The sequence below is a fragment of the Argiope bruennichi genome, chromosome 7 (assembly GCF_947563725.1).
Source record: "Argiope bruennichi chromosome 7, qqArgBrue1.1, whole genome shotgun sequence".
NCBI lineage: Eukaryota > Metazoa > Arthropoda > Arachnida > Araneae > Araneidae > Argiope > Argiope bruennichi.
In genome coordinates, this window is record NC_079157.1 from 81,899,802 (window position 1) to 81,914,182 (window position 14,381).

The 14,381-nt window shown below is 31.1% G+C and overlaps 1 protein-coding gene across 3 annotated transcripts in view; it reads right to left on the minus strand.

The window, feature by feature from the left end:
* LOC129976202 (latent-transforming growth factor beta-binding protein 3-like) overlaps positions 1 to 11,763 on the minus strand; it is a 64,664-nt gene extending 52,901 nt beyond the window's left edge. The window contains exons 1-6 of one of the 3 annotated variants that reach the window (XM_056089652.1): positions 11,692 to 11,763; positions 8,171 to 8,311; positions 6,291 to 6,428; positions 5,585 to 5,848; positions 4,753 to 4,878; positions 1,229 to 1,357 (exon numbers count right to left, since the gene is read on the minus strand). In XM_056089652.1, the coding sequence (XP_055945627.1) occupies positions 1,229 to 1,357; positions 4,753 to 4,878; positions 5,585 to 5,848; positions 6,291 to 6,428; positions 8,171 to 8,311; positions 11,692 to 11,728 (835 nt within the window). In that variant the 5' untranslated portion in view covers positions 11,729 to 11,763. Of the gene's footprint in view, positions 1 to 1,228; positions 1,358 to 4,752; positions 4,879 to 5,584; positions 5,849 to 6,290; positions 6,429 to 8,170; positions 8,312 to 9,926; positions 10,047 to 11,691 lie in introns of those variants that run through there. The other 2 variants (XM_056089651.1, XM_056089653.1) reach the window with 2 other exon arrangements.
* Between the last annotated feature and the right edge of the window lie 2,618 nt (positions 11,764 to 14,381).

Consider the following 14,381-nt stretch of genomic DNA (forward strand, 5'->3'; position numbering starts at 1 on the left):
TATTATTAAATAATACTTTATTATCTAGTATACCAGAATCAATAGCCAATTCGAAAACTGGTCAGAATTGAAGGGAGCGGAAATAATGGATATCCCTTGAATCGTAATTTCCATCAGTCCATTCGGAGAATAAATATTAAAATTTGCACACAAAAAATAAAAATCTAGAGATATAATAAAATATTTCGTAAAGTAAATATTCCAATTTATATTAATAATATTTTTAATTCTAAGAAAAAAAGTTATAATTATATTCTTTTTTTTATAATAATCTTATTAAAAGTATGGATTTCAAATCGAAATCGTAAATGAGTGAGATTCTTATAGAAATGCTGTACAAAAGTATTTTAATCATGCTAGTATACAGTAACCTTCAATAAATATACAAAACTTTCATTCGTTTGCAATGATTTTAATTTCCTTTTATATAGTTACCATTTTGTATTTAATATATTTCACAATTCATTATTACAAGTGTTATGAAATCTAAATTTTAATATGCATCAAATCAATTTCTAGATGGTAAAACATCTGTATAGTCGTTGATTAAATTAATATATTATTTTTAATTCCCCCTCTGAACGTTAAAATATTCTATTGTCAGTGGGAACTGATAACAATAGAAAATTTCAAAACATCTAGTACACGAAGAAGTGTGGGAAAATCCAACTAAAACATTGGTTCATTACACATATGAAACTTGCTGTTGCACATCTCCAAGAACAGCAGAGCTATATAAAGTCTATGAAATTATGCACCCTGAAGAAGTACAATACTGACAATGGACTGTCAATAGGATCCTGCATGGAGAGAACCAGACATATAAGAATGTGATCAGCTGACGCCTCTTCTCTAAAACACTTGGGGCAGGCTTCAAAGCGCTTAGAACTCGCAGAATATTTCATAGTTCTAAGGTACCCACTGAGAAAGTCAGTCTGAGTAGTCTGATCTTGCCTACTACAATCAAGAGTCAGAGAGCCCCTTGATGGACTACTTTTATACTAGTGATGTATTGGTGGGACATGCCAAGTGGTTTTATTTTGGCTTTAAGTTCACCAGAACATTTCCACATAAATAAGAGTAGGTACAGAGCACTATCTCCCGCTTTAGCTAGAGTGTCCGCAATCTCATAACCCTCAATGTATGCCATGTGAAATTTAAACAAAAATGTTTAAAAAAATAATAAAAAAATAAAAAATAATAATTACCTAAAACTATATAAACTTACATTTCACGCATTCTTTATTCATTCGATAAAAACCCTCCATGCAGTGGCAACTATATTTCCCTTCTTTTTCTTTGCACTCCATATTTTTTGTACATCGTGGTCTGCCATATTTTGAAACACAATTATCAGCTGTATCGAAAAGCAAAAAAAAATTAATCCGCAATTTACTTTTGGAATTTCTTTTGTCGAATATAATTATGTTTTGTATACAAAATAAAAACTTTCGAGATATTTTAAATGAATTCACCACGTTTTATTCATTGCCAGTCATAAATATTGATAACTTTTTTAAATTCAAACTCAGTATAAATGGCACAAAAAATTAATAATAGCACTTTTCATATCTATAAAATATCTTTCAAAAAAATCAAGCGATAGAATGTTATATTATATTTATACACCTTAATAAAATTAAAACATAAAGAGATAAAATGATTTTTTTTTAAATTCTTAAGAAGATATTAAGTGAAAAGATTACAAAATTTTTGAATCTGAAAATCGTAGTAGCACAAGGTTTATTTTAAGTTTATTCTTCTGGATTTATCTTATTTTAAAACATTTACTTTTAACTATATAAAAATGGTATAGTGTACAAAAAAGCTTTCTTGTAATATTTGTATCATTGCTGGAAAAAGTGATCTATAGATAACTCTTAATGGATTCTGACTGGATGCTGGATCATTGATCCTCAACCATTTGGCAACTTGGTGATGCATTTGGATTCACTGGGAAGAAACCAAAAATTCTGAAAAATACAAGCATTAGAGGGATGTCTTTATAAAAATTCGAAATCCGTAGATCTTTCTAGAAATTTCCATAGTTGGTATACTATATATGGTGAAGTGCTCACATTTCAGTTTTTTTTTCTTTGGAGTGTTGATAATGAAGGGATCTCTCTAACCTCGCAAAGTTAAGTCGTTTTTGGTGATCTTCCGAATTAGCAATTTTCTGCCAGCTAGTTGGCCGAGAGATTCTACAAGTGTTGCCTTTGTAAATACTTTGGCTGAGTTTTTCTACTTGTTCTTTGTATATTCTTGTGAATTAAAGCATCATTTTTCGTTATCTAATTTTTCGAGCTTCCTTTACTGAAAACTCACCTGATGATTTTCATAACAATATTTAATATTTTCATAAGTGCATTTGCATATTAATGAACAGCCGGCGCCATGGCGTAGGGGCAGCGCGTCTTCCTCATGATCTGGGCGTCATGATCGGGCATGGTTGTTCTTTGGCTGTGTTCTATCTGTGAGGTGTGTGAAAGAGTCCCTCTGTAAAAAGGAATTGTTTAAGCGAGTGTGTGAGTGTATCTTCATATGAGTTAGAAGTGTGGGTTAGTGCTAGTTTCAATTACCTAACCTACAAATTTGCCTGCCTAATTTAAAATATGCTAGAGCTAAGAAAACAAGGTTTAAGTTAAAGAAAATTTAATTACAACATATTTACAAGACTTTGTACAATTGCGAGATTAGTGAAAACACGCTTAAAGATTCAGTCAGAATCGTTCCGGCAGCGTTTTTGTTTTTCTTTTTTCTCTTCTTGCTTCGCGAGCTTACGCGTGTAAAGAGCGTGCGCATGAGACTGAAGGAGTCGTTAATTTGCATACTTGCCGAGATCAAAAATAACCACAAAGCGGCACTATCAATTTGATTTGAACCTCGTGGCAAATGTCAGTTTTTAGTTGCACGTTGTAGTACCGCAACAGAAGTCAGGCTTCTGCCCTCGGGTGCTCAGGGGTCTTTACCCTCAGAAGCTACTGCACAAACTCGGCTTAAATCGCTGACTTCGTCAGCGGACTTGTCTATGACAAGTGCCATAAATAACAACAACAGCATATTAATGAAGATATCAAAACAATGAATAGCATATTATTATAAAATAAAATTTTAAATTTGATTAGAATTAGAAAAGGAAATTTACCAAGATAAAATTGTCTTGGTGGGCTTTTTTTTAAGCATTTTAAGATGATTTCAAGTGTTCTTTCAGTATAGTGGACCAAGACAGCTTCTTAGTTTGCTTAATTGAAACTCCATAAGGTGAAATAATTACTATTATCTTAAATCACAATTCCTTTTCAACACATTAACAGAAAAATCTTAGAGACTTAATTTTCAATAAACAATTTAAATATAAATAAAGTTAAAAAATTGTATGTGTATAGATTATCTCAAAAATATCTAGCAAAACTACAAAGACAGGAGGCCATCAAAAAGCTAATTTGAGAACGCGTTGTTTAGTTCATAGCCGAAAACAATTTGGTGACGTTAATCATCATTCCATACGCAGGATTTCGGTAAATTTATACACGAATCTCGAGTTCGACGACATGTAGTTCATATATGAAACTGTGAGCGAAAAGTGGAGATATTGCTTAAATGACATATTGAGAACGATTTATACTACTTATAACTGTCGTGGTATTAGAACAGTGTGGACTAGTTTCTTGGCCATCATATCATGATCATCAGATATGGCATTTATTGATTTCCTCTTCTGGGGCACATTAAGAGAATGATCTATGAAAATCTCATTGTATGAGAAGGAGTAAACAGGTTTCTTGGTCATCGTGATCACCACACTTAATAAGGAGGATTATTAATTCTGGATATCCTACTTGTATTATCCACAGGAGGATTATCATCTTTCATTTGTGTTTCTTCTTCTAGGAGTGCATAAAGATTATGATCTACAAAAGTATCTTTGAGCTCGAAGAAGACACAGTGGTCAAATTAACAATTAGTGGTGAAATTTAGAAAATATACTAATACATGTCAATCCAATTGCCATTATGTTGAATTTTTTTAAACTGTAGATTGTTTCTCTTTCGAGTATTTAAATTAAAAAGTTTACTTAGTAAAATTTTTGTTACTTTGGATTTTACTTGTTTTCTCATCTATTGTTCATATTGTTTCCTACAATGCCAACTTCATCGCTAAAAAGAGAGATTTATACCTATTCCTTATGGATGTTGCATAAATACCATGTCACTGCTCTCATCCTTGGCAACCTACTTGACATATAGGTGATTTGGCGACAAATTTGACGACTAATAGAATAATCAGGAAATTACAAATGTTTTGATATTATCTCCCTTAGGATGCGTGATCAGATGATCCTTCCAGAAAATTTCATTCCTTGTTGGAAATCCTATTTAAACGAAAGGATCTGAAGCCATCCAGTGAATGTTGTCTTTAGAATGGTGAACACAGAACTATTTTTCCATTTCTCTTCGAGTGCTTTTTCCGTTTTCTATTTAACGATTTTCTGTCTACTTACGTTGTAGGTGCCTGCAAGTGTTATTCTTTGCATTTCACCTCGGCTATGCCTTTTGTTTTCTTGTTGAATAAAACATTATTTTCCATTATCAAACATGTCAGACTTTCTTCATCATATCGGCGGAATTTCTGAATAATATCTTCTTTACCTACCATTTTATATGCTCCTTTCTCACCCTTCCTTTACTTTTACGTATTTGTCAGGTAATATTTAGACATCCTTCCATATAAATAACATAAGCAGATACTTACGTATGCACGCATTTCTATCAGTCGAATATCTGTAACCAACTTCACACTGACACTCTCCAGAAGAACAAATCTCATGATTTCGATTACATTCGCCATTTATTTGTTTCCGCATACAAGGATCTAAACCTGTAAAAATATTTACAGACAAGTTCAAAAATATCATTTAATGCATTATATCTGCTAAAGAAACATTGGGAACAACCAAATTTTATCGATTGTACAAGATGTCAAAATGTATTTTCTTCAACGTTTTTACGATCGTTACCAGTCTTATTCTTGTATGCAATTGAAAATTAATGAATGGCGAATAAATTTATGATGGGAGTAATTATGATTATTATCATCATTTAAATTATGTTTACAATTATCTTTTGTTTAAAAATTAAATTATAATTCAAGTATTAGGTAAATGAACATTTATTTTTGAATTTGAAAGAAATGGGCCAAAACTAGCTCCTGATTTTCTAGCAAAATCGAATTCAAATGACCCGATTTATTTATCAGGAAATTTAGTGCCGAGAAATTTGGAGATAGAATTCTGTTTTTGAGGTTGAAATTATACCATCACTATTTATCTATAATTGAAATTTTTCACTAAATCTAGACAAAACAAAGACCAAATAATTTAATCTGTATGTAGTAATCAGTGTTAAAGCAGGAATATTTATTTTGTTCATGAAAAAAATTTCCTTTTTCATAGATAAAAATTAAAAAAATAATAATAATAACTTCATAAAAATTTTTGAAACTTCTCTTGCGTCATTCAGATGAATTAGTGAGGATGAAATGATAAATGCAATAGAAATATAATAAAAACCCAATCATAACTCACTTTTACATGTTTTCTCCCTCGCATCGAAATAAAAACCTTTCTTACAATAACAGTAGCACGAGCCCGTCACGTTGTCGTATTTGCATGACGCATTGCCACATATTTTTTCTTTGTAAACTTCGCACAATTCATCAGACTCGCATCGTTTTCCACCATAGCCTTCTAAGCACTGGCATTTGTAGTTTTCCCCATCTTTTGTCACACATGTTCCACCGTTTTCACATTGTTCATTTTGACAGGTATTGATATTCTCAGTTGCATTGCCTGTAACAGAATAGAAATTTAAAATTACAATTACAGGGAAATTCAAAAGGAATCCTAAAACTTTTTTTAATAGGTCCAGCTCTCCTCCTCTCTCCACCCACCCTCCCCAAAAAATATTTGAATAAAAGCATGCAGACAGAAATTGTTGTTGTTTTTGATGGCACTTGTCATAGACAAGCCCGCTGACTAAATTAGCGAATTTAAAGCCGAAAAGTCTTTTAATTGATGTCAATTTTCACAAGCATGGAATTTGTCTCCGTTCCTTCCAAAATTTCTTTTATTTGATATTGCACATTTTAAACAAAAGTTTATAGTTTAGTTAAACTATAATCTTCATATATTTCTACATATTTGTTTTCAATGAAACTTTAATTCAAATATAGAGAAGAAAACTCCCCCTTAATCAATTATTTGATTTTAAAAAAAGAATGCATTGACTTACTTTCGCATTTCTTTTTCTCTTTGTCGTACACTAAAGTTTCGTGACCGCAGTCGCAAACTAATTGTTCCTTCTCTTCGTCGTACCTACAGGTGGCGCCACTGTTTTCACCACAATAATCTTCATTCCATTCGCATTCACCTGCGACACGATTTATTTTCTATCAGACTCCCAATAATTATCAAACCTTCATCAGATTTTATGAGTTACATGTAACGCAAATTATAAAAATTCAAAATTAGAAAGATTCTTTCATATATTTTGATGAATTTGTCATATCATTTCCCTGCCGTGTTTGTCTTATAATACGAAAAAACGATTTATAGAGGTTCTTAATGGATACAAACTTATCACCTCCAACCTAGAAGCCGCTTGAAAGCAAATTTAAATTTCTGATTCTGTAAAATAATCTGCTTTAAAATGGTATATGAAAACTACTTCAAGTCATAAAATTGATTATAAAAGTAGTCTGAAGATATTAAAGGACAGTTTTAGTACTATTTCTAAAAGCAGAGGGAAAATGTTATCTAAACGAGAGGTAGAATATTGTTTCAGGTTCACGCCCATAGATGGCGTTTCTGTCGCGTTAAAAAAATTTGTTAATTGTTATTATATCTTAACGTTTAGAGTAAGAACGGATTCTGTGATCGAAACGTCGCATCCAAATGAGAAAGGTGTCTTAATCTGTAATAGTCAACCTGAAGTGGCACAAAATGAGCACTAAAATAAAATGGTATTCACCAGACGAGTTATTTGAAAAGATTTACAAATATTATAAATATTCTAAATTTTTCTATTATATATATAATCTTTTTTCTAAAAAAAATCCCTAATCATTCGATCTGCAGCTTTTGAGTAGCTCGGGCTATTATTTTTTCCACAGAACCACCATAAGATACGTTTTTGGCAATTTCCTTTTTGAAAATATATAAGTTCAAAATATTTACTCAAGTTCTCTGTTTCTTTGATTTCTGCTTGCCTATTCTATTCTTTGTGCTACGCGTGTCATTGGTTTTAAAAATAATTCTTGCTAACAGAGAAAAATTGGATTATTTCCTGAATATTGTGAAATTATTATAGAATTCTATAACAATTTTTTTTCAAAGAATGTTTACACACGCACATACATTTGTGTGTGTGTGTTGCTTTCATCTGACGATTTTTTTTTTTTTTCCTCTTTTAGTACAATAATAAAATCGTGCTTTTAAGAAACTTTATAATTTTTTTACACTTTGCATTTTATATATATATCCAGATTTTTCATTTTTCATTCATTTCAGGATCGTAGAAATGTTATAAAATCTTAGAATAAACTTATCTACGGATTTTAATTCAAAAAATTGTTTTCTACTTTTCAGCGCATGAATATTATCTTTCAATATATTTTATTTTAATTATTTTCTATTCTTTGTTTTACGACATATATTCTAATCCATCACTATAATTATTATAAATTCTTATACTGAATCTTTTCAAATTCACTATGAGAGAATGTCTCTCGTATGGAATCAAAATTCAATTCATATTCAGATATTAATTTGCAACTATTTTCTAAAAATATTAAAATATGTGTGGCTATTAAGAATCGGATTCTAAATTTTGAATAAGAAATTCTGTTTCAGTATCGAAAAAAAGCAACTCAAGAATAAAGCTTCTAAAGTACATATAACAAGCTATCTTAATAGATTGAATTCATCAGTCAATTATTTCGTTAATTAACATTTTTTAATTGTCTCCATAGATAAGAAGGTAAACATTTTTCTTCATTAATAAACAAGAACTATTATTTTGCCGAATTAAACATTACGTTTTCTTACGAAATCTTCAGAATAAAATATTCATAGCAAATAAAGACAAAGTAATAAAAAAACATCTAAACTTACTAATGCATTTTTTCAGAATTTTATCGTATATTAGATTTTCAAAATCTTTGCATTCACAGAGTGGTTCCTCCTTCGTCAAATTAAATACGCAGCGCACTCGACTGTCCTTTCCACATATATCTTCTTTGTTGTCACATGGCTCTATAAAATAAATATGAGCACTCCTTCATATCAACAATTTGATAAAAACAGTTTTTAAGAGCACTTATATTTATATTCTAAAATGTGATAAAGTAAAGTCATTGGTTCGCATCCGGATAGTCCAAAATTCTGTTAAAACCATTATGTAGACCTAGCGCACCCTGATCCAGATACTGATGTGGCGTGAAAGTATGAAACAGGAGGTTACCAACTCTGGAGCCATCATCGTCGATTGACGAAAGTCTAAGATTGTAAAATCCGACTGAAAATATTATTACTGAAAATCCAACGCCGGGTGTTCGGTGAGACGTCCAATAAGTTCGAGAAAAGATAACAATTCTTTATTCAAAGAAAACAAAACCATCTTATTCGTTCACAGTACAGAAATGCAAAAAACGTGCAAACAGCAAATCTTAAGTTAAATAACATCATAGAACATTATCGCTCAGAATGCAGTTAGAGAATGCTTTCCCCTTAAGCACTAAAGAGACCGATTCATTTAGGCCTTTCGCTTTATATACATTCTGTCAAAGATTATAGAAGCTTCTAGAAAGAGTTCGTATCTTGGCTCTTAATAGAGGTATCGTCAAAATTCCTGTCCATTAGAGGATCTTTGCTTCTGTCACCGAATTTTCCATCAAGTTTCCAAATGGCTACCAACTGGTTGTCAAATTTGTCACCAAGGTTGGAGTCATTAACATGGTATTCAATCAGAAATTTTTTAATAATTTTTCTTCATAATTCTGCATATTTTTTAATAATTATTCTCATAATAGTAAAAAATAATGAACTCAATTCAAATCAATTTTGTCCCTCAAAATTCTGAACTACTTTTCTATTTATATTTTCGCATATATAAAGAGAATGTATAAACAGAGAACATGCAAAGAAAAAGTGTTGAAATCGTTGAAATATTTGAACACAAAGTTGTGATTAATCTCCACGCTGCAGACTGTGAATCTGAAAAATCATTTTTGTAAGTATGTCTGTCTGAGCACTCGGGGTGTTCACACATATATAAACTACCATAGTTTTCATCTAGGAAGAGGAGCGAGTCCCTTATTAGGGGTATTCAAGAATATTTCAGAGAGACCATTACTGCTAATTTTAAGAGCATCTAAATTCAAAGTAAACAATGACATGACACGGCCTCGACATTCATGCTTCAATGAGTTTAAGTTTTCTTATATAAGGCCAAAGTAATGTAAATTCTAACTCGCAGATGTGAATACATATATTTACTTTTATATCCTTCTTTTTATCTGATTATACTGCGCAGAAACAATGCTCGAGTGAATTAAAGCTTCAAAATAATTTGTGATTTACAATCATTAAAGATAAAATAAGAACAGATTTCTCTGAAGAAAACTATTCTTTAATTTTGGCTCCCAGTTAATTAAACTAAATTCGAATTATTACCAATCTTTTAACGTTGTGTTAACATAACGTTCAAAAGCCCAGATAAAAGTGACTTATTGATAAACGGGCATTAAAAACTCAAGAATTTTAAGAGAAGTACTATATTAATAATTCGTTTTCAGCTTCGAGCCGAGTTGCTATCTCTGATTGTTCATGGCTTAAAACAGGGATATAATGAAAGCATTAAAATACATACCTATTGACGGAAGAAAAAATTTTGTTTCATTAATTGTTGCATTGAATTCGAAGCTCCCATTACGAATTAATAGAATAACTATGAAAATAACTTGAAGCGACCAAATAACCATTCTTTCATCAAAAAGTTAAGAATGCACTGAAAAGATCGGGGTATGCACTGTAGATCCAGTTCAATCCAATCAAAATGTCAGTGCTATCTTATCATTGAAAACGGTAATTAAAAAGAGCGTTAGGAATTGAATTATTTTTTATCAGATAAAAGTTAACTTCAGTCTTCTCGATGACAAATACCTGCGTTTCTTATTTTTTATCTCATGAAGAAAAAATTTATTTTTTTATTTAATAAGAAAATTTCTTGTATACTTTCGACTTTAAGTACAAAAATATTTAGTATATAAATTTTAATTAATATAAGAAAAATTCCTCTAATTTATTAATTTGAATAAAAATTTGTTTTAAATTTAAATTATTAATTATTAATAAATTATTTTAATAAATTATTTTAATAACTTTCTTACCCTCGTTTATTCTCAATACTTCCGAAATCATAAAACAAACTTTGAGGTAAGTCACAGAAACAATTCATTTTGATAATAGAAAATGGAGTCGCAAACATAATATTAGCTGCTGCAGAAGGCTGTTTATTAATGAACTACGGTATGATTATAAAAATCATGTCGATATATGAAATTACACTTCTTACACAATACAGGATGCGCCATAAATATATGCAAATTTCAAAAAATAACAATAAAAAAAGTAATTACGGTTTGCGAGAATATATTAAAACTTCTTTGAATTTTTCCCCCTATTAAAAAACGATTCAAAAACTGACCGATAGATGGCGCCTCTGCATCAAAAAGAAAGTTGCAAGTCAGGGTAACTCTGAAACACAAGACTGAAAATCTAAAGGAAATCTAAATTGAAAATCTAGAATCTGAATCCTGATACATCTAAATTGTCGATAGCTATAACATTTGCGACCAAATTTGTTTTAGGTTGACTGTCTCTTGATCTGTACTTTCACAAGCATAATAACACAATAACTCAAAAATGCAAATGGCTTAAATATATAAAATTTATCAAGTGATTGTGACTACAAATTGTCGCAATATTGCAAATACATTACAACAATCACATTATTACTCTACATTTGTCAAATTTAAATTTTAATCGGCCGAAAAAATACATATTCAGTATTCTGGCTATTGTTTATCGACCTTGGCGATTAATCAACAAAAAAAAATCGCGGAAGATGACAGGCTTACAGGGTTTGGTAAAAGTGAATTTTAGTGTGCCCCTTGCTGCGCCAACAATGCCAAGTCGCCAATAAAGATGGCGGGCAAAAAAAAAAAAAATACTTCCGCGGAACATTTACGGTTACCATTTCCCGCCATATAATTAGACTTTTTACTGATAAGTATTTTTTTTTCCAGACTGCCCTACAGATGCCGAAGACATTGAACATAAGCACTGTGGGAAAACAGAAGCAGTACATAACTAAAAAGAAAAGAAAGAAGCAATGGGAACATTCTCCATACAAAATTTCAAACAAACATCCTTCTCCCAACTTCATCAACTCGTAAAAAAATCTATTCCACTCACTCTTCATCCATTCTGCCGGTTCGATGTCAAACCATTTTCATTACAAAATGTCAAACAAGCATCCTTTCCTAACTTCATCAACTTGAAATATATATATATATATATATATATATATATATATATATATATATATATATATATATATATATATAACTCACCTTCATCCATTCTGCAGGTTTGAAATACTGCCGACATAACAAATTATGAAGGGAACCAACCGTTAGAACCAAAGAATTACGAGAACTGCGAAGAATTCCATTGCAGCTGTCTTTTAAAGTGAGAATGCAGACGATTTTTTAAAGCGCATACTGACAATTAAAAATTGCAAAAGAATAAATATTTTCTGTTCGTATTCACATTAAAAAAAAGGGAGAAGGAAATAACTTTTAATTATAAGCTTAACTTTCTTTATTTAATAAACTTTTAATTATAATAAAGAACAAAATTAACGATATTTCTTTAATATTTTTAATTTTACATTTTTCATAATATAGTTGTAGTTCATGTACAACTCAACCATTGCAAAAAGTTGTAAACAAAACAGCTTTAGGGTTGCTAGAAGAGCGTTCCAATGGGTTGCCATATTGGCGACAAACTCGGGGGCACACTATTCTTTACTTTAACCCAGGTTTTTTTTTATAACTATTGTTCGTGAATTGCTTGCAGTAATGCAGTTAATAATGCACAAGTAATTTATTGCAGAATATACAAAAAGGTTTCGGGGATCAAAACGGTTTCACTTCCCCAGGTTATTGTTGCCGTACAAATTCAAAACTTTAATATTATTGTTCTTTTATAATATAGGTGAAGACAAAATGTAGATTTGATTGAATTTTAAATGTACTTTGATCTTATTAGGAATTTAATAAACGCATGAAAAATTATGGGTTTTTTTTTCCATTTCAAACAGTTGATTACAAACTTTTATAATACAATAACGTCTTTTTTTAACAGAAATTTTTTTTATCAAACCGATTTTATACCGTTATCAACTGCCTAATTATCCTTGTTACATAGCCATTTTAATGAGATAAGATGGATCAAAAACATTTTGATTCCCCAACTGATATTCAAGATTAGAAATTTCATTTCTGTGAGATAATCACAAGCAAATAATTTGGGGCGGGGAGGGTATTTGATACTTGAATCATGGCTACAAAAATGTATTATTATCTTTCTCCCTCTCTCATATACAAACGACATGAAAAATAAATTGATATTTAAAATTTAATAGACGTTTATCAGTGGTAATAATTATGTCTTGAAAAAAAAAAGAAATTCGAACAAACGAAAGAACGAACGAAATAAATTTCAAAGAAAGATATAAGAAGATTTTAAGGCGATAAATTTTTATAAGAACTAAAACCAACGGGAGTGGTTTAAAATTACACTCTATTTCATGGAATATCGCATATAACCGGATCATATCATTCTCCGACAAACCCGAAGGCACACGGGTAATAAATACTGAATGACTGGACCTCCGAAATAGCAACATTGGCGGGAACTATGGTCTCTAAAGTCCATCACCGGCCAAGGTACAATCCTTCCCTAAGGAAGTACGTCCCATTATCGATATTAGGAGCTAGTCCCTCACCTTTTCGTATACTCTCTAGGGTGGCGAGATCCAACCACCATGCCGGAAGCATCTCATCTTTATTTCTAGGTGCCCCCCTCTGGGGGGGGACATGTGACGGTATCATAACTATTTAGCACTTTCAATTTGATTTTTTTTTTATCGTTCTGTCAAAAATCTTGTCAGGAAAAGACGAAGAACAAAATTTTATATAAATACAAATAACTAAATTTTAGGAAATAGGAGAAGCAAATATCTAAAAAACACATTTTAAAATAAGTAAAGGACAGAAAGTACAACTTACATTTTTAAAACGTCCAGTATCTTATTCAACTCGTTTTTCTTTGATATTCACGCTACTTGAAAACATTTTAGGGATTAGGTCTCGTCTTTAACTAGTGTTATGGACGGGTTATGATAAAGGCAGCAATCGACCACAACAAATCCTATCGATACTGCTTCGTTCAAGGGTGGTCGGATATACGGAAGAAGAAGATCTCGCAGAATGGCTTATATCTGACTGTAAAAAATTGAAAACTGTCAGTAACCAGTAAAACAAATTTTGATTTCCTCACATTGATGTTCTTCAGATTTTTTACATTCATCTAATCGTTGTCAACTCCATCAATCCTTCAAATTTATGAATAAAGGGTCTTCTTTCTGGGTATCTTCTAAATAATCAGTTATCAATCAAATATTAGTTGAGCTCAAACGAGTGGTAAATCAAAATCTTTCTTCGAATATGTTTGAAATACGAGAACAGTTCGAGAAATTTGTACAATTACCGTTATTTATTATCGATTTTCTGCTCGTGCGCCGCTGTTTACTGCAAGTGCTATTTTGTGAAAGCTTTGTCTGAGTTGTGAACTCTGTTTCGTGTAGAATAAAGCATCTTTATCCTTATTGAAACTGCTGGTCTTTTTCCGTTTTGACCTAAAAAAATTCTTCGTAATTACATGAATTCAAATTTCAGTTTTTTTGTTTTTTCTTATGCAATTTCAGCTAGATTACTTCAAATAAATTAACTTCCCATTTTTGATTCAACAAGATGGCTATTATGGGAAGAACCTAACACAGTACATCTTGATTTCCACAGCAACCGCTATTTTAATAGCGGAGAATAACGCCTATATAGAATTACTCGCATTTGTTTTGTGGCTTCCATATTGATTAAAGGTTTACATCATTTGGCGGTTTATCACGGTCGCCGTGGAAATCAAGTTGTACACCTAACACTTTTGATGCTTAGCAGGCAGAAGAGTCAATGAGCCG